A 19,090-nucleotide genomic window follows, 5' to 3' on the forward strand; every position below is an offset into this window, starting at 1 on the left:
ACCCACATTAATCTTATTAGAGAAGGAGAAGAAAAACTAAAAAAATTGAAATGATAGATAATTTCAAAGGTTTCAATACAAAATAAAGAAGAGAAGAAAATATAAATATAATAAAAAATAAAAAATGTTAATGATTTTAAATATTAGAGAAAGAAATAAAGTAAATATTAGAAAAATTCATATTTTTAGTTGTTATAAATGTATAAGAATTGTTTTACAATCGTTAAAAAAAGAGAGGTGACGTGTCTTTGAAAACGTTATTAAATTACTCTATGGAAGAGACATTCCAATAAATTTAAAAGAGAAAACTCACGAAACCCAAAAACTAAAAAAATGAAGAAAAGGATATAAAAACTGAAAACAAAAAAACAATTAGCAATAGACACAGAGCATGACTATTTCCAATTAAGTTATGAGTGTTGATTATAAATCTCACTTCTCAAATTAAATGATGCTTTGTTTTAAAAGTAACGAGATAAAAATTATATTTAATTAATAACTGTTCGTATATTTAGATATGTAATTTAAATGAGTCTTGATAATTTTGAATTAAATTAATTAGAACATTATATTAAATTAACCTTAAAATTATTAAAAATGTGTCACATATAAAAAAAATTGATTATTTCTTATTTTAAAACTATTTTCATTTAACATGTGAGATTTTCATATTTTAACATCTATTACCTTTTAAACTATTTAACATCTAACATCTTTCGAATTTTAATAAATAACACTATGAATACCATTAATATATAAAAGAACTAAATTCATTCCATTTAAAATTATCAAAAAGTTAAAAAATACCCATCATATATTTAAATATAGGAATCACATAACTCATTAAGCTTTAGATTTCTTATAAAATAAGTTTTTTTTAATTAATTATTATATAATTAGATATCACTATTTTTTTCTGTTTTTTATTTAAGTTATCTCTTCCACCACATGAGAAGCAAACCCATATTGCTTTCCAAAAAACTGTTTGTATTTTCTATTTCTACTTTTTATATTATGTTAAAAGTTGTAATAAGTAAAATTTTCTATTTATTTTTTTCCAAATATTAAATAAACAGATCAATATTTTTATTCGTATTTATAACTTATTTTTATTACTATAAACACACACAAAATAATATATATATATATATATATATATATATATATATATATTATTTTTTATTTCTTTTAATAGTCACGCGGAATGAGAATCATGCGAACTCGGAGGACGGTTAAACTCAGACTTTTCCCGCCTTTTCTCTTTGGTTTTGATTCCACTTTTGCATTTCAGCAAATCAAATTCACATTCATCAAATCCATTTTATAGTGCTATAAGTGTTTTTTTTTTCTGCAACGCGCAAATCTGTAATCTATTTTACTCCTTCGACATTGTTTTGATTCAGATTAAATTTACACTACAGCATTGTCTCCTTTCAATTGTTGAGATCGTTTCTACGTTCTGATTCCGAATTCTCCAATTCCTCTTTTTCGAGGGTTTCTTCTCAGGTAGTCGAACGATTTGCATGCTTCTCTTTCTTGAATTTCGATGTTGTTATTTCCACTCTGTTTGGCTGTTGGGATTACAAGGAACTTTTGAGACTGACGGTTTCTTTATGTTTCGCGTTGTACTGACTTTGAACGGAGGCTTCATCAGCAATGGGTTTCTCTCATACTTTTCTGAAAATTGTACCGAGTTTTGTGTGGGTTTGTTCTATTAATTTTATTTGGTTGTGTTCTTGCTTTTTTCAAGTTAGTTAATGACGCCGATGCTTAGCTTAAATTGCAACTTTTCACTTTATTTGGTTTTGTTGTTACGTTTTTCAGGTTAGTAACTGAGGTATCAGCTTTGCTAAAGTAGCAACTGCAAATGGATGTTGGAGCGCGTCAAGTTTTGCATGATGTAAGTGGTTACGACCTTGATTTGGCGAATTTTCTGATTTGACTAACTTTGGTAACTAGTAGTGTGCTCCTTCGTTAATTAGTTTCTAATTGGTATGAAACGTTGTCATTGGATAACTGATTTGTTAGCTTAGGTTTGTCCACTGTGAATTGTTCAAGTTAGTTTGTGCTTGATATTTGTTCTGATGCAATTGCAACATTAGCGTTCTTGAAATTTTTTTCGCAGTGTTTAGTGCTACCTTTTCTTCTGTGCACAAGACTCTGATGGATACGTCATAAGAATTTAGAAATTCAATTTAGTTAGAGATATTAAATTCGTTATTAATTTGTAGTGTAGTTTCTATTATTCAGATTCAGAGGATGTTATTCAAAAAAGGCAATTATCGTAGTAGACAATTAGGAAAAGATTTTAGAGAAATAGCAGTAAAGAGAAACTACCCTTAAAGTTCTTATTAAAGGACCAGGCAATAATAAATAAACTGTCTGTTATTTTCCAGAGCTCTGTCTGATGTTACTGACTACAACCAATTATAATTGTGGTTATGTTTCTGTTACTGAAGGACAAAAGTTCTATATACTCATTGATTTGAACTATGTATTCAGGAGCAGACGAGTGATTGTAGGAGTTTTGGCAGCAATATCCGTTCGTCCAGCCAGACACGGAAAATTTCTATAGGAGTAATGGCAGATTCAAAAACTAGCACAAGAAATGGACTCACGATCGGGGACGGGATTGTCGTGCCAATTACAGAAAGGGAAATCTCTATTGTGGGAAATTTCCCTGGAGAAAAAAATGAAGTTAAAGGAGTAACACCTTCCTTTAATATAAAGCATTCTGGAGGTCCACCGGAGCTGAAGTGTTCTTGGATCTCCAAATCCTTTTACCAAAGAACACCGATTTCTGAGTCCATTCTTCAAGCCAACCAAGCCTCTAGTTTACTAGTCTCTCCAGGTGGCGGGGACGATCCAAATGGAATAGAGCGTGCAGCTGGGAAACATTCAGTTCAGCTTTTCTCATATCAGACATCAACTTTAACTTCTAATAATTTCAAAAAGTTTGATGCGGACGCTGCCAGAATAAAAGGAAGGAAGGACGAGCCCACTGACAAGGTAAAGGAATTTACATTTGCCACTGTACAACAAGTCTTCGAGTCCGAGAAAACCGACCCAGAGGACAAAGTAAATAGAACAGAAAACAGAACCGAGAATTTGAGGATGAAGCTCTGCCAAATATTGGGGACCACTTCTTCTCACAAGAGTCGGCATTCAGGTTCTCCCGCACGTAACAAGGACGATGAAAGTTTGCCGCCTGAGCAGCGTTCGGACCAGAAGCAAAACATATGTGCTAAGACCATACAAAATTCGGATACTATAGAAACTGATTCTGAAAATCCTGATCAGGCTCTTAAGAGGCCAGTAACTCGTTCTTGGAGCAGAAAGAAAACGTCTTCCAAAAAGCAACCGGTGAAAGGTAAAAGTGGCCCATCTTCAAAAAAGACTGAGAAGCAAGGAGAAAAAAGTATATTCTCTTTTAAAGAAAAACGAATTGGGAGACAAGATGGTTTTCCTGATGACGGTTCCTTGAGGAAAAAGAATCAAAAAAAGAATTCCATAATTGGGAAAAATAAGATCAGCGTCATTGAATGTGACACCGCAGATAAACTTCATCAACACACTTCGAAGACTGATCTACCGCTGAATGACCAGACAGCATTTTCATTTGGGAAGATAGCAGGCGGGTTCATTGGTTGCTTACCTGAATATCAGTCAAAATGCCCTCATACAGAGAAAATAAACCAAGAAAAAGAATTTGACGAGCCAACAATTGTAAATACAGATCAGCATGGAGAACTTGAGGTCTCAGAAAATGAAAACCAGCAGGAAGATAAAAGTAACCCAGTAAATCAAAATGTTGCTTCTCAGATACAAGATGATTTTCCAAGTCCTACATTTCAACTTAAGACACCGATTTTAAGTTTTTCTCCTGACTCAACACAAAATACAGGCCGAAAGGAAAATGATGTAAGTAGTCCAGCCTCAACTGAAAGAACATTTTCTCTGGGAAGCATTCATAGTTTAAGAAATCTCCAGGCTTCGGAGCCAGACTTCAACCTCAACGGGCTAGGAGAGCAAATGCAACCTTCTGTATCCTTATCGCACCACAGGACTCAAGTTGATAACTTTGACTTTTCTGGAACTGAACTGGAAATGCAGTGTTTCTCTTTTTTTGCCATTCCTTATTATATTTCAGGATATAGAAGAGATCAATTCTTTTATTCCCAGAAAAGACAAATCTTCTGAGACAGAGAAAAAAGAGCAGGGTGGTTTATCTGATTCATCATCTGAAGAGTTAAACTTTCAAGGATATCTTGAAGGTTTGCGTTACATAATGATATATACATTAATCTTTTTGCATATTCTGAATTAAATTTGCAGGAGATCTTACAGAATCAGCAGTACTTCTTTTGAAAGGCTGATTTTAGTATACATCCCATCTTAAAACTAAGTCAAATTAGATTAAGCACACACGAGACAACTAAATAATCCTTTTGTAATTTATACTCACTTACAGCCCTGGAAATAATGAGCATGTTTCTTTCATTGGACTGATTTATTTCCCATTTTCTTCTGTTTCCATCGATATTTTCTTCTAGATTTCAAATCACTCGTTTTAGCCGTATGTGTTTTCATAGGAAAAACACCAAAGAAATATAAGATTCCTACATGTTTGGTTCTTAGTGTAATGCAAATGCATGGAAGTTACTGGCTTGGTAGAAAACAGCATCTTCCACAAGAAGAATAGAAGATTCCCACAAGTAGGGCAGCTACATGTAAAGAATGCTGTAAAAATTTCTCACTTGGAAGAAATTTATAATTGTTCTGTAATTTCCCGATGTCTTTACCGTGTATAGCATGTACCTAGTTCTTCATAACGTCTGATCTAAGACTAATACGATGTTCCTTATACAGTGTTCGCGTGACCTTTTATGTCCACTGGTCTTGTTAGCTTCTTACGCCCTGTTTAGTCCTTATTTTGAAAGGATCATCAACCAAACCAAAGCAAAAAGATAAGAGGGAGGGGGATGGATCCACTGGTAGAGTGATTGTTGATGGCTCTTCCAGTAGATTGATAACAGTTATGAGGAATGAAACAAATTCATTGAACTTGATATGCCATGAATGATTAAAGTGCGTCACATATAATTGTTGATGGGATTTGCATTACCTGCCCTCTAAAGTCTCTGTATTACTATTAGTTATCCGATGCACGTGCTGGTTTTACTCCAGCGGCACAAACTTTTATCCGAAATTCTGTGTTTTTCCTCCCTTGTATACTGTTATGTCCTTTCGAAGCAGAGCCATATCTTAGTTGTATCTAAATTATGTTAGTGAAGGTTCAAGAGTAAGACATGCTTCAGAGAGGAAAAGTGTTGTTCTTCATCCAATGAAGAGGCTGTGCAAGCATGAAAGCAGTGAAATTAACAATAGAAGCCCAGCTTCAGCGTCTTCGAAAGGTAGTAAGTTCATTTTGTACTTAATATTTATATCTGGATATGCTATAAAGATATATGCACTTTTATACTCTAATTTACACAAATGATTAGGTACAGGAGACAGTGATTGGATTGGTGAAGCTTCTGAGCAGAATCAAAATGGTTTTGCAAGGTATTTTACTTTTTTTCATGAAAAATTGATTAATGAGTCCACCAGAATAATATAAATTGCAACTCATGCTTGCATATTGTTTAACTATGATTCTCTCAATTGGATAGAGCTGTTGAACTGTTAGCCTTGGAATTGGGCAAGCTTCAGAGCAAACTTAAGTCGATGACAAGTCAGAAATCCTCAGAAATTTTGAAGTCTGTTGCTGACGAAATACATCTTCAGCTGCAGAATGTTCATTCCCAAATCCAGACGGACATGTAGGTGTATTAGACTGATGAATTTTCAAGCTTCCGATCGATGTCTTACACTTTTGTGTTTTCTTGACAAAATCTTTCAGGGGAAAGCTTACAAATCTCAGTAAATCAAAGAGAAAACGGCTGGAAACTAGATTTGAAGGTAACGAAATTTAAGTTCAATGTTTAATATGTTAATATTTTTTAGTTTTGCTATTGTAATTATTATCTACATTTTTCTCCTAGGAATGGATCTCAAGTTTTCAACTTCTAAGTCATGTGCTAGGGTTATGTTTGTCTCTTTTGATAAACATTAAATAGAGTTTGAGGGTTTAACACTGTTCGTTCTTTTCATCCGTTATGGTTCAGCTGACATTCTATTTGGTTTTATGCATACATTTTTTGGGTATAAAAATTAATAGAAGCAAAATTTATCTCGTTTATGTTCTTCAAAATAATAGACGCAATATACTAATTTGATACCCTTAAGTTAGAAGTCAATAGGTTGTATCCCTCTAGACTAATTCCAGGAATTCATATTGTTATCGGCAAAATTACTTTAAATTTCTGTAATACATGATCATGTTATCGTTGTTCTGTAACAACTGTTACTCCTAGTCCAGAAGAAAGTTTGATTTGAAAACAGATATTTATTTGTAACAATATACGAGGGCAATAGCTATGATGGCAGTCCTAAAATTATTTGTCACAAGGAATTATAAAAGGGCTAGATAAAAGAATGGTATGGTTCTACTGAAAGCGTCCTTGCGCTAGATCTTGCATTTATATTTTCTACAAATGACTTACCTATCACCACCTCTGAATTTTATATTCGTCGTTGTTCTCATATATTCTTTTCTTTAATGGCATTTTCTTGTCTTACGACTTTGTTACTTTTTTCAGAGATGTTTGCTCTTACTTCCTCCGTAACTTTTTTAACCTTCTCTTCCTCTAACAAAACGTAGACCAACAACAACAGTTGAGGTTAATATACGATAGATTCAAGGAAGAGGTAAATCAGCATCTACAGGATTGCAGAAGCACTGTTGAAGATCTTGAAGTAGATCAGATAGAGATCAAGAGAGCCATGGAAAAACAAAGTATGAAAACATAGTATTTGTATTACCTGATTTTATTACGTTTAAAGTAAGTTATGATTTAAATTTTTTGTAATTTTTTTGAAAGGCAGTTTTTCCCAAATAATTTATCTAATCCAAGTATGCAAAAGACGTCCTCTGGATTTAGATACGCCCTTTGGTTTTTGAGTGCAATATTAATATATCTATAAATATCAGCTCAAGGCTCACTTACAATTTAGTTTTGAATGAAAAAAGAGTAACTAAATGGTATTTATGACTACTATAGTTGGAGTGTCAGGGAGTAGTGCAATTCTTTCATATTTCTTCCCCCTTTTTGAGCAAATGACGGTATAAATTTCAAATCGCCAGAGACATAATACAGTTTGCGCATATATATGTCATCTTCTCTATCATTTCTGTTAATCATTGTGTTTTCCAATTCAATTACGTGAGGATAGTGTCAATGTTTTGGCGTCGCAAGTTTTCATCTCGATGTATTATGCAACAAAAGTCGTGGACAGTTACATCTATGATATTTTGGAAAGAAAGCTGCTTGAGCATCACTTCGTGGTTAGCTCGATAAGGGATTAAAGCTCAGGAGAGCTCTTAGACCTAGTCTCTTGCTAATAAAAGAAAAAAAAATTACCATTTGTATTATTGGAAGTATCATGTTGGTTGTGGCCTTATTTTAAATATATTTTGTGTATAGGAGTAGCGCATAAGAAGCTTCTGTCGCAAGTTGAAGAAGCAATGGAGATCCAACTTGATGACGCTCAAAGGAAAATCAGAGTCACCCAGGAGGCAAGTATTTGTTATAAGTAGTTGGTTCATTCGTTAGCACTGGGTTTTCCTCTTCTAATAATGATTTTATAAGTATTAGTTCGTAATTAGTCATCAATCAGTCGCATAATTCTCAAATTACTTGTGTAATGATACACTGCACCGTACTATTTCGTTAAGTTATTCTTGCATCACGAGTAATGATATTTGTCCGCCTAAATATGTGGTGAACTGATGTTATAATTAGAGAGAGAAAAAAAAAGGTAGAGACAGAACATGATAAATAAGAGGTTGATAATATCGTTGCTTTGCTTCTTTGAATTTAGGATGTGAACGTGATATGCTGCTGGTCCAGCTGCCATTAGTCGTTCTGTTAGATTTTCCTTTTCCTTATTCATTGTCATTTGTTTACAACATTGTTAACCATCCTTTTAAATGGATGCAGAAGGCGAGAGGGAAACTTCTACAATTGAAGCAAGTTGTAGCTATGTGCTTAAAAGAAGAAATACTAAATTGATATGATTTCTGCTGATTCCCTGCAATTGCTTTGAAGGAAGCGCGCCTTTTGATTTCGCTAGATCCTTTATACTGGAATCTTGAAAGATTTCTATGTACGTAACATTATGACCCCTCCCTCTTCTTTTAACTGCATAGAATAGATAATTTGGCCCAGTTAAAGTAATATCACTTAAAATTTCTTTTATCAAACTTGAATACTGGGTCTATTGTGCGTGATTTGCGGGATAAAAAAACATCCACATGTGTCATTCATTGAGATTGTTATTGCTTTCTCTTGATATTTTCTGATTTTCCAGTCGCAATTTGTCGGGTCCACTGTACTGTTTTTACAACTTATATTTTAAATGTATGCTGTTTGAAATTCGCCAAAAAGATGTTTGAGTTTTGTGACACGGTTGGTGGAAGGGAAAACAGCGAAAGAAACAGAAATACTTCTGTTTAGTTTTTTTTAATGTTTTTTGTTGTCATGTTTCATAGAGTTGTCTTTGTTTGTTTCTGTGAGGGGATGAAAGAAGAAGTAATTGCTGCAGTATTGAAAACATAAAATGGAAATAAAACCTTTTACACAACTTTTGTTTTTACATCTTTATAACAGTAATAATAGCATATTAAATTACGTTATTTAATTTAATTAGTGAATATAAAAGTAACCAAATGGGCCATAAAGTGATAAATTTAAGAAGTGTAAATAAATCAGGGTCCTAACAAATTTCGGACATTCTATACTTAAGAATGGTTCAGTAAAAGATAATTTAAATAGAGAGATGGATATATACATAGATATCAATTAAATATACATTTTTCGAGTTGGAATGAAACGAGGAGAGTAGATTGTTTTATATTTAAATTTTATCCTTAGAATTTTTAAATTTTATTTATTTTGATGATTGTGTACAAGTTCTATACGTGTGAACATAAAATCAATGCAATAATCATAATCAATTTACAGTCGTCCAGATAAAGTACAGAAATTACCATACGATGAAATAGATTCGAATATTTTTCCCATATAATGTTGTATGGCTTTTACTTGATAATTGTCAACATAAAATCTCAATGACTCAATCACTTTTTGTAATATGGTTCTCATGAATATATATTTTTAAATTAAATTCTAACTATTATTATTGTTGTTGCACTTTCTTAAGAATAATACATTTATAGTGAATTATTAAAAAAATTAATAAATTTACAATTTAGTTATGATAATAAATGTGTTTTATTTTTACTTATCTATAGGTTAATGCTTCGAAAACTTTTTTTTTTCTAGAAAATTTCGTTTGTATAATATGTCACCACATAGTTCCTAAACCAAAGTTCCCCGTTTTATTGGGGAAAATTAAAGTTCCTCTTTTGACGATCATATTAATTTTATTATGTTATGATTATGTGTTGGATTTCGTTCGTAAATACCATGTAAATATGTAAAATTGTATGATTTTAAGATTTAAATCTTAATTTTAACTAAAATGGTTGTAATACCATTATTTACTTCGATTAACGTAATTTTCTTTGTATTTTATTGACTTAACTATAAAAAAAATGGGAAAAAATATAAATAGGTTATTTATGTTTAAAAATGGATGACAAATTGTATTTATAACACAAAAAAATATGACAAATTTACTCCATTTGATAAATTTAGGTCACAATAATCCGTCGTTATTTTATCCTTGGGAATTTATTTTCTTGCATTGATACTTCTTACACTTTCTTTTCTAATTTATTTGGTTTCTCCTCATTTAAATTTTTAGATTTTTTTTTGCTTCATTCTACTTTCATCTTAAACACTCCTATTTACATCATTAAAAGCAAAATTTGATTTTAATGTTCAAAATTTTCTAAAAATATCTACTTATTAAAAAAAAGAAATGCATGAATTCTCAATTGACACTCACATCAAAAGTCAATTAAGTGATTGAGATATACCTATAAAATTGATCCAAAATATAAATGATTTATTCCTAAATTTTAGTTTAATTATTTAATCCTAATTTGTTTTTAATCCTATTATAAAAATTCACATCAAGTTTATTTTGTTCATGAAAACCAAATTCTTAAAAAGAAAACAAATATATATACACTATTTTTATAAAATTAAATGTTTTAAGATTTCAAGACCTAAATTAAAAAAAAATACCATAAACTTAATAAAAAAATATGAATATCGCCCTATTGATTTAACCTAATTCAAATGCTATGTTTGTTCTCAACAGATAAATATAATAAAAGTGGAAAAAATAGACAATAAATTATATATAAAAAAAAATCTTGTTTCAACTTTCTCCTCTCCTCTTGTATGTGAAGAAGAGTAGAAAATGAGTGTTTTTCTTAACTTTCATAATATTTTATACTAAAAAACTAAATTTATAATTAATTAAACGAATAAATATAATTAATTAAAATGTAATCTAATATAATCAATAATAATAAAAAATAAATAATTATGAAATTTTATAAAATTTTATTTTATTTCTCATTATTTTTCAACTCTATTTTTCAATTCAAACGTAAGCTAAAAGTAAACTAAAACACAAGTTGAGTTGAAAAACCTAAAAGGAGAAGAAATTTAATAGAGTATTCAATAATTGTCAACTTCTATGATTTTGTTGCTGAGGTATTTACTATAATTGTCTGTATTAAGTTTTTTATTCTTAAAAAAGTCTTTCATTTTTTTCATTCTATTAATTAAGTTGTTGACTTTATTAATGTCTAGACTAAATAATGGCACATATGTGTGTATACATATTTGAATATGTATAAATTATTTAAATTTTAAAAATAAGGGTTAAATACGTTTTTAGTCCCTAAACTATCAAACAAATTTGTTTTTAGTTACTCTTTCAAAGTAAGGTACATTTTAGTCCTCATCCTTTAATTTTTGGTTCTCCAAAACTAAAACAAGCTGATATGACTAACAGTAGTGTGCCACGTTATTATTTTTTTTTTCGAGTCAACATCTCCTTCCTTGTATCTTCACGCTCAGCTTCTCTCCCTCCCTCCATCTTCCATTCTTCTTCCTCATCCTATGAGTATAATCGTTCTTGCATTAACAGTAGAATGGTGGGGACATTGTTTCCTTTTGAATCATAGGAAGATGGAGTGTTTTGATAATGAAGCAAGTTTCTTTGATTTGTATAATTGCAAAGTGTGATGTTTTGTTTTTTGATCTGGGATTCATGTCGATTACGTTAAATTTTTAAAGAAGTTATTGAATATGTCTGTTTTCTTCACCTTTTATATTTTTTTCTTTCATAAACCTCAACTGTTATATATCTTTATTCGTATGCTGATGTGATTTGTCATCGTCAACACTTGCAGTGTTAGTGTGTTTGGCGTCTCAGCAGAATCAATGCAGTCTTCCTATGATTCAAAAGGAAACAATGTCCCCACCATTCTACTACTAATGCAATAACGATTATACTTATAGGATGAGGAAGAAGAGTGGAAGATGGAGGGAGGGAGAGAAGATGAGGGTGAAGATGCAAGGAAGGAAACGTTGACTCAATCAGTGTCAGAAACAAAAAATGACGTGTTACATCACTGTTAGCCACATCAGCTTTAACGCTGTTAGTTTTGGAGGACAAAAAATTAAGGTTTTCTGAAGGAAGAAGACTAAAATGTACCTTACTTTGATTGAAAGAGGTACTAAGAGCAAAGATAATTTAGGGACTAAAAACATATTTAACCCAAAAAATAATAATTAAAATGGTAAAATTAAAAAGACAAAAAATATATAATTATAGATAAAATAAATTTTAGTTATTAAAATAAAATATATTATAAATAATATTGTGTAAATAATTTTTTATAATAAATAATTATTTAAATTTGAAAATAGTAAAAGTAAATGATTTTTTATTTATAGTGAATAATTATTTGAATTAAAAAAATATTTGATAAGATTAGAAAATAAAATATATTATTATGAATAATTATTTAAATTAAATAAATAATTATTAAAAAATTAAAATGGAAAAATAGAAAAACAAAATAAAGCATCATTAGTTTACTTTGATTATTATTATTTTTATTAGGGTGTTAGGAAACAGGATTAGAGAGACAGTCCTGACAACACAAATAAAGTACAGACAAGGAGACGTTAGGACACGTGAATCCACTGTGATTACCACGTGAATTTCACCTTCTCTCTAAATTAAAATAATTGAGTAATAATAAATATACAATTTTATTTATATATATTTATTAAACTTTTTTTAGCGCATCATATATTTTATAAATTTATTATGTTTTCATCTATCAATTATTAATTACTGTTTTGGATGTACATAAATAATCTTATATATATATATATATATATATATATATATATACTTTTTTTTTCTAATGTTTTATTTTATTATTTGTTGAATATTCTTAAATAAAAAAGAGAGATAAGTGTCAAGTTCATTACAGTAATGTCTATTAAATCATGAGTGGATATAGATATTATTTTATTAGAAACAAATATAAGATATGAGAATGTTTATTTAAAAATAAATAAAATGTAAGTGTGATATATTATTAAAAACTTAAGGAACATGTATCTTTGTATTTTATATTTAAAATGTTAAATATGTTTTCGTTATTAAATTATCACGTTATTTTGGTTTTTTTTATGAAATTTTGTTTCATTTTTATTTCTCTTCTTTTATAAAATCATGTATTTAGTTTTTTATAATTGACGACATTAACTTTTTTTTTAGGTAGCTAATAGCTTTTTATAGGTAGCTAATAGCTTTTTTTGGTAACTAACAGTGTGTCATATTATTTTTTCATTTTCTGAAACATGTAAATCCTCCTTGCTCTATTTACACATTAGGTTTCTCTCCCTTTGTCACCCAACTCCCATGGAGACCTTATTATTAGTGTTCCTACCACCAACAATTCTCATTGAGTTTCTTAATATTTTTTTCTTCACGTTAAACGAGGGTTGTTGTCGCTCGTAGAAACGCTAATATAAGGTCTCTATAGGAGTTGAGTGGGTGGTTCGGTAAAGAGTGACTATTTGAATGAGTAACTGACTTGTGAACCAGAAAAAAAAGAAAAGTATCTTGTGTAAATAAAGCATGAAAGATTGACACGTTTCGAAAAAGGAAAAGATAACATGACACACCTTTAAAATACTAAGATTTTTGTAATGAAGAACTAAGTCTTGAACTTTCTAAACGGAAAGATATAAAAATCGAATAAAATTTCATATACAAATATAAAAACCAAAATTGAATGATAATTTAAAAATAAAAACATATTTAATTTTTATTTAGAAAGTCATCAATCTGAGTATATTCTTAAAACTAAAAAGAGATTAAGTATCTTAATATAGATATAATATGAGACCATCGATATAAAATTATCTTATCAGCTCTAAAAGTAGTAGTTATTTGTATGTGAAATGAGAAAAAAGTCACCTGATAAGCAATAATCAAATTGGAAAACACTGATGACACATAAAGGAAAAACAAAAATTAAATAAGTATTTAGTCTTTAATTTTAAAGTAAAATTGAGATTTATTTTTGTTTAAATTTGATATATTTTAATTTTTAAATTTAAAATTATAAAATAATTTTTTAAATTTAATTATATTAAATATTTATATAGTCTTTGACACATTCTCGCTTTTCTTCGATATTAATTTATAAAAAAATTCACATATTAAATTCCAATAACTTTCAGCTACTTGCCGCCCAAACAAATTGGCAATGGTACACCTCATCCCCTGCACCACAAATATTTTTCAACCCAATTAATTGCTGTAACATATGACAGACAGGATAACTATAAGTTTGTGGACAAGATGTGACAGCAGTTGAATTTCACATTGCTAACCTTAATAATAAGAAGGACCACTATACATTCATTTCACAATTAATCTTAGTCAGATCTTGCTTTTCATCACTGCCGCTCTTTCTTCTTTTACTTCACAATTCTAAAAGAAAGAAATTAAGTATTCTTGCAGTGCTAAAAATTGTTATTAGCCAAGATATTATAATTTATGTCTGATTCCACCCGACCGGGGGATGAGTTCAAGCTCCTATTATCTAGCTTCCTTGTAACTTCATGCTTTGGATTTTCTTCGCTTTTTATATTCATGCACTTTTCTGTTTCTTTCTTTTTCTCTTCCTTCTTTTTCGTTTATAGCAAAAGTATGTGATTCTGTTCCAGTTATGGTAAAGGTTCCCTTGAACTGATATGAGAAAATGGTCGCAAAAAGATTCATCGTCTCCCTCGTCTGAAAATTCAATAAAAGCAATTGATGAAGGTGTCTTCAATGCAAAAAGTGCAAGGTTCAGTTCACCCTACTCCTCATGTACTTTCCAGTTCAAAGGGATTCTGCTGTGAACAATTTACAACCAAATTTTGAACAAAGTTCTTGTCTTCGTCTTCCTTTAAAACGAGTACACATGATTAAAAGAGCTGAGTTTTCAAAGGCTGCTTCTAGCAGCAAAGGTTCTGAGCATTCCTCAGTGATAAATTCGTGTAATGGATCAGTCGAAAGCCAAAACCCTTTGAGTTCTGATGCATCAAACCTTGTTCCTGATGAGCAATCTCCAGCTGTTGGTCATAACAGTGGTCTTGGTGTTCGCGGATCTCGGGGTCTGCATCGTAACCAAAAATCAAGCTCGGTAGGTTTTGAAGGAAAGGGAAAAGCTGAAACAAAGTACAGTGATGAAGGCTTGTTAGAATCTTCTTCCGTATGCTCTCTTGGAGCCTCAAACAACAGAAACGTCTGTGGTAGGAAACATGATGACATCGATGACTCGGTGCAGAACTATGAAGAAGCAGAAGATGTAGTGAAGGAAAAGCCTGCTCGGGAAGGCACAGGAGTGAAGAGAAGTAGGAATGCAGAAGTTCATAATTTGTGTGAAAGGGTGAGGGACATACATTTGGGTGATGACAAGAAACAGTTTAAGAAATTATTAGATTCTTTATTAACATGTTACTGTTGTTGATGTTTGCAGAAACGAAGAGATAAGATAAACAAGAGGATGCATATATTGAGGGAGCTCATACCCAACTGCAACAAGGTTTGGACTTTGGATACATACAATTGCCCCCTCTCCTTTTCTGAAAATTGTGCTTGTTTTTTAATTCCATATACATTGTTGTGTCCATTTTGTATCTCAGACGGATAAAGCTTCAATGCTTGATGATGCCATTGAATATCTTAAGACCCTCAAGCTTCAGTTACAGGTACCTTTTAAGTCTTTTACGTCTGTCAAATTAGTTTCATTCCTTGTGTTAAATAGACAGTCATTTTTACATGGATGTTTTAAGCTTAGTTTTGTGATGCAGATTATGAAAATGGGTGGCGGATTTTGCATGCCTTTTATGATGTTACCTGGTCATGGTATGATGAACGCACCCCATTTGCAGCAGTTAATGGGAGTTGAAATGGGGTTAAGGTCAGGCACAACCATCCCTTGCAATCTGCCTCAGTTCGCTACGATACCTTTGCCTGCAATCACTGACAACAGAGTTCATATGTTCCGTTTCCCAAACCAAGTTCCGACCATGCCCATTTCTCATGCATCGTTCATTCCAATGGTTGGAAATCCTCGTATTCCAACCGGCACAGCTACCAACATGGCTGAAAACCCTTCCCACCAGTTAACTACTCTATTGGCCTCACTCTCCAAGAACTCATATCTTAATGGACAAACTGAACTTGCAACAAAACAACCATTGAATCAGGTTTTCCCTCACCAGTAGCCATTTGTTTGTACTAACCATGACCATGTCGATTCACATAAATATGGTGGGATCGGGGTAACTTTCAGCAACTGCACTCTGACTTTAACAGTTGGATAATTTATTGCTTTGAAGCACACTGATGGAAATGGCCATTGGAAGCGTCTATATTAAAGTATCGTTCTTAGTTATCATCAGATATTATTTTGTGAGAATCATTGAAATTAATTAAGTTGTAGAATAGCAACCATTGCCTGGTGCTTCATTCACCAACACCAGCATGCTACGGATGAACGAAAGCTCAAGTACAAACCGGATTCTATATTTATAAACAGGAAAAAAACATGTTATTTATAAGCTTGAGAGAGCATGATGATTAAAAAACTTACATAGGACAAACAGTTATCCATGATTTTTGTTCTGTGGCAATGTTTAAACGACAATGCACTGGTGTGGAATGAGCAATATTACCAACAAAAACAATGTTAGGTAGTTCGGAAAAATAAAAGGTTGAATATTAGTTTGGCTGTGACAATGAGTAAATCGTAAATAATCCAACTCGGAATCGTGTATGCTCTTTTGGGTCGTGCTCAGTAAATTGGGCTCCTAGGCATGTCAGTTTTGGCTGTTGCTTCCTGTATCAATCAAATTTCTTCCTACATCTCAGTTCGAAATTTATTTCTCAGAATGCATTAAATTACTTCCAGAAATATTTTTTCAAAAGACACACCCAATCTTATTCTGAAAAAATAAATAAATAACCAAAAGCTTTGATGGAACCAAAATCATGCTTACCATAAAATAATTCAGTTACTAATGATTTTTGTGCATAATTTAAAACGAAACGAATATATAGGACAATCTTTATTATTATTTTTTGTTATAACTTTAACAGTTCTTATAAATAATGATTAATAGTTTATTTAAATAAACTTTATTAAAGATGTATCAATACATTGTGCCAGTGTATTTTTAAAATAATCTATTATTAATTGTTTTTATACAACAAAATTTATTTGAATGATACTACTTCTATTTATACAACAAAATCGTGTCAATGTGCGGTCACGATTTCGACTCAATTTATTTGAATGATACTACTTTTTCATTATAAAGTCACCTCAACTACTTATCCTGGATGGAATGTTTTTTAAAAGCTACACCATATTTGTAATTTCCAATTAGAATTTACTGTAAAAAAAACCTATGTAGTGACCTTAAATAAATAATTGTAGCTAGAACTGTACTTTAATTTAATATATTATCCATCCAAGTTATTTGCAAAATGTTATTATCACCTTAACCGTTTTTATTTAGTTATTTAGTATTGCTTGATAAAAGAATAGGTCTTTAAAATTTACAAAAAGTACATTTTAGTCCAAGGAAAATACTATTTCTTGAAGAAACAGGCTTGCAGCCCAACTTTACAGTAAAGACAGGCTTAGCGCTTTGGAATTGTTAACGGCACCTTAATAACGCTAAGTACACATCCATCATAAAAAATGTCTAAAATTTCTTAATTCCTTCCCTCTCTTACTCATGCCTTGTACCTATTTTCTCTTCTTCACAAAATGATAATTTTTTGTGTGCTTGAAATCCATGTTAAAAAGAATCCTTTTGTATAATTTTTCTGATAATTGATTTTAAATAACTTGTTTATGCAAGTTTCATACCTAGTTTAGAAATTACTTATCATGAATGTGTTTCTTCAGGATTTTAGTTGATACTCAATCGATATAATTTTGGTGGATGAAATTAACTCGACGTGAATTTTTGGTCAATTGAACTAGTAAATTAATGTTTTTCAATCCAAATTAGAGTGAGTTGAATTTTGAGATTCCACAATTAAGATAAATTTATATGTAAACCACTTATAAATGAAGAAGATGAAGATAAATAGAAGTGACCGAATTGGAAACTTAAATTGCAAGAATTTAAACTATCAAAGGTAAAATAAAAATGAATAAAAGAAATTTACAGAAGTGGTGATCCGAATTATTACTAGATTTATCATCTTTTCTATTTATGGTGTTCACGGAATATTTGATTTGTAACTACAATTTGTCACCTCCCTTTTACATTTGAATAACCTATTTATATTTCTCTTAATTTTTTTATAATTAAAGTAAAGTAAAATAAAATAAAAAAATTACATAAACTGTGATAATTGCTTCAAAATTGCTCACGTTGTATCAATTATATCTACTAAGCCCTTTTTTTCACAGTAGTTAGGCTAACTTCTCTTTCGAGCATTGTCCTTTTTTTTGAACTCTGTCTAGTAATGTTTTTCTCGATAATTCTTGAGCATTCTTTTATCATTTCAACTCTTATGTTGGCTTTTATTTGATTTTCCTTTCCTCGATACTTTGACGTGTCACATCTTCTCTTAATCTTGTTCTTAATATCATGTTCTTACTTATATAACTTCTTTTGACGTTTCCCTTCGATATTATACAATATTTTAATTATCCATAAAATGAATATTAAAAATTCATACAAATTTTTTAATTAGTGTGCTGGTAATGCTAGATGCTACTTGTGAATCCTTGGTGCATTAGTTAGCATTTGTGGTTTATATAAAGAGGAAGGTTTATACACTATTTCTAGGACTAAAAAAAATTTCTCCACATTATTTATCTTTCTATCAATATTAAAATTTAGTGATGTCAATGACTTTAAATTTGAAAACAATGTTATATCATGCTTAAATTTTTTAGTACAGAGAAAATAATGTATATATTTAACACGTTTATTTATTGTGAATATTAAATATGAAAAATTAATTATTGTGAATTATAAATACAATGCAGATACATATTTATTTGAACAATGCACATGCGAAAATGCTAATTGTGTTTGAATAAATAATTATGAGAGAGGAAAGTTAACATTATTAGTGAATTGAAAATGATTGTCATAGGTATCAAATCCGAGGAATTTTTAAATTATGAGAATTTTGTACGGGATATTTTTCAAACAAAACGAAGGAATTTCAAATAACATTTATAATGAAAAAGAAAAACTCCTCATCATCACATTGCGAACACTTTGTTCGGGAAATCTAGTGTGGTCTCTATAATCTTTGTTTCTCTTACAACTTTTCGTTCTTCCTTTTTTTTTTTTCTAATTTATTCTATGAATGATAGAGTTATTAATTTTTGGGTTAAATATGTTTTTAGTCCCTGGTTTCGTCCCTCTTTCAAAGTAAGGTACAATTTGGT

General features: G+C 30.6%; 2 protein-coding genes across 3 annotated transcripts; both read left to right on the forward strand.

The window, feature by feature from the left end:
- The first annotated feature begins 1,249 nt into the window (after positions 1-1,249).
- Positions 1,250-8,339, forward strand: ASY3 (asynaptic protein). 2 transcript variants are annotated; one of them, XM_047312951.2, is made up of 11 exons: positions 1,250-1,506; positions 1,825-1,900; positions 2,503-4,044; positions 4,151-4,274; positions 5,295-5,414; positions 5,505-5,565; positions 5,673-5,822; positions 5,903-5,961; positions 6,764-6,898; positions 7,587-7,678; positions 8,103-8,339. In XM_047312951.2, exons 2-11 carry the CDS (start codon positions 1,868-1,870, stop codon positions 8,172-8,174), a joined length of 2,388 nt encoding a protein of 795 aa, XP_047168907.2. In that variant the 5' UTR covers positions 1,250-1,506; positions 1,825-1,867; the 3' UTR covers positions 8,175-8,339. The 2 variants fall into 2 exon arrangements, with proteins under 2 accessions (XP_047168907.2, XP_087952230.1); XM_088096104.1 differs by lacking the exons at positions 7,587-7,678; positions 8,103-8,339 and having other exon boundaries at positions 6,702-6,879.
- A 5,712-nt stretch (positions 8,340-14,051) lies between these two features.
- Positions 14,052-16,066, forward strand: LOC124822896 (transcription factor PHYTOCHROME INTERACTING FACTOR-LIKE 15-like). Its single transcript, XM_047294985.2, has 4 exons — positions 14,052-15,049; positions 15,140-15,205; positions 15,306-15,371; positions 15,474-16,066. Exons 1-4 carry the CDS (start codon positions 14,486-14,488, stop codon positions 15,888-15,890), a joined length of 1,113 nt encoding a protein of 370 aa, XP_047150941.2. The 5' UTR covers positions 14,052-14,485; the 3' UTR covers positions 15,891-16,066.
- Positions 16,067-19,090: the final 3,024 nt, after the last annotated feature.

This window comes from Vigna umbellata, chromosome 8 (genome assembly GCF_029865625.1).
Source record: "Vigna umbellata cultivar VRB3 chromosome 8, Vumbellata_1.0, whole genome shotgun sequence".
Classification (NCBI taxonomy): Eukaryota; Viridiplantae; Streptophyta; class Magnoliopsida; order Fabales; family Fabaceae; genus Vigna; species Vigna umbellata.

What these genes read in the sequence shown, in the direction of transcription:
- LOC124822896 (XM_047294985.2), top strand. Translation starts at nt 14,486, where the DNA reads ATGTACTTTCCAGTTCAAAGGGATTCTGCTGTGAACAATTTACAACCA. An exon ending in TCATACCCAACTGCAACAAG is followed by an intron (nt 15,206 to 15,305) that starts GTTTGGACTTTG and finishes TTTGTATCTCAG; the next exon opens with ACGGATAAAGCTTCAATGCT. An exon ending in CCCTCAAGCTTCAGTTACAG is followed by an intron (nt 15,372 to 15,473) that starts GTACCTTTTAAG and finishes TTTGTGATGCAG; the next exon opens with ATTATGAAAATGGGTGGCGG.
- ASY3 (XM_047312951.2), top strand. Translation starts at nt 1,868, where the DNA reads ATGGATGTTGGAGCGCGTCAAGTTTTGCATGAT. An exon ending in GAGAGCAAATGCAACCTTCT is followed by an intron (nt 4,045 to 4,150) that starts GTATCCTTATCG and finishes ATTATATTTCAG; the next exon opens with GATATAGAAGAGATCAATTC. An exon ending in AATCAAAATGGTTTTGCAAG is followed by an intron (nt 5,566 to 5,672) that starts GTATTTTACTTT and finishes TCAATTGGATAG; the next exon opens with AGCTGTTGAACTGTTAGCCT.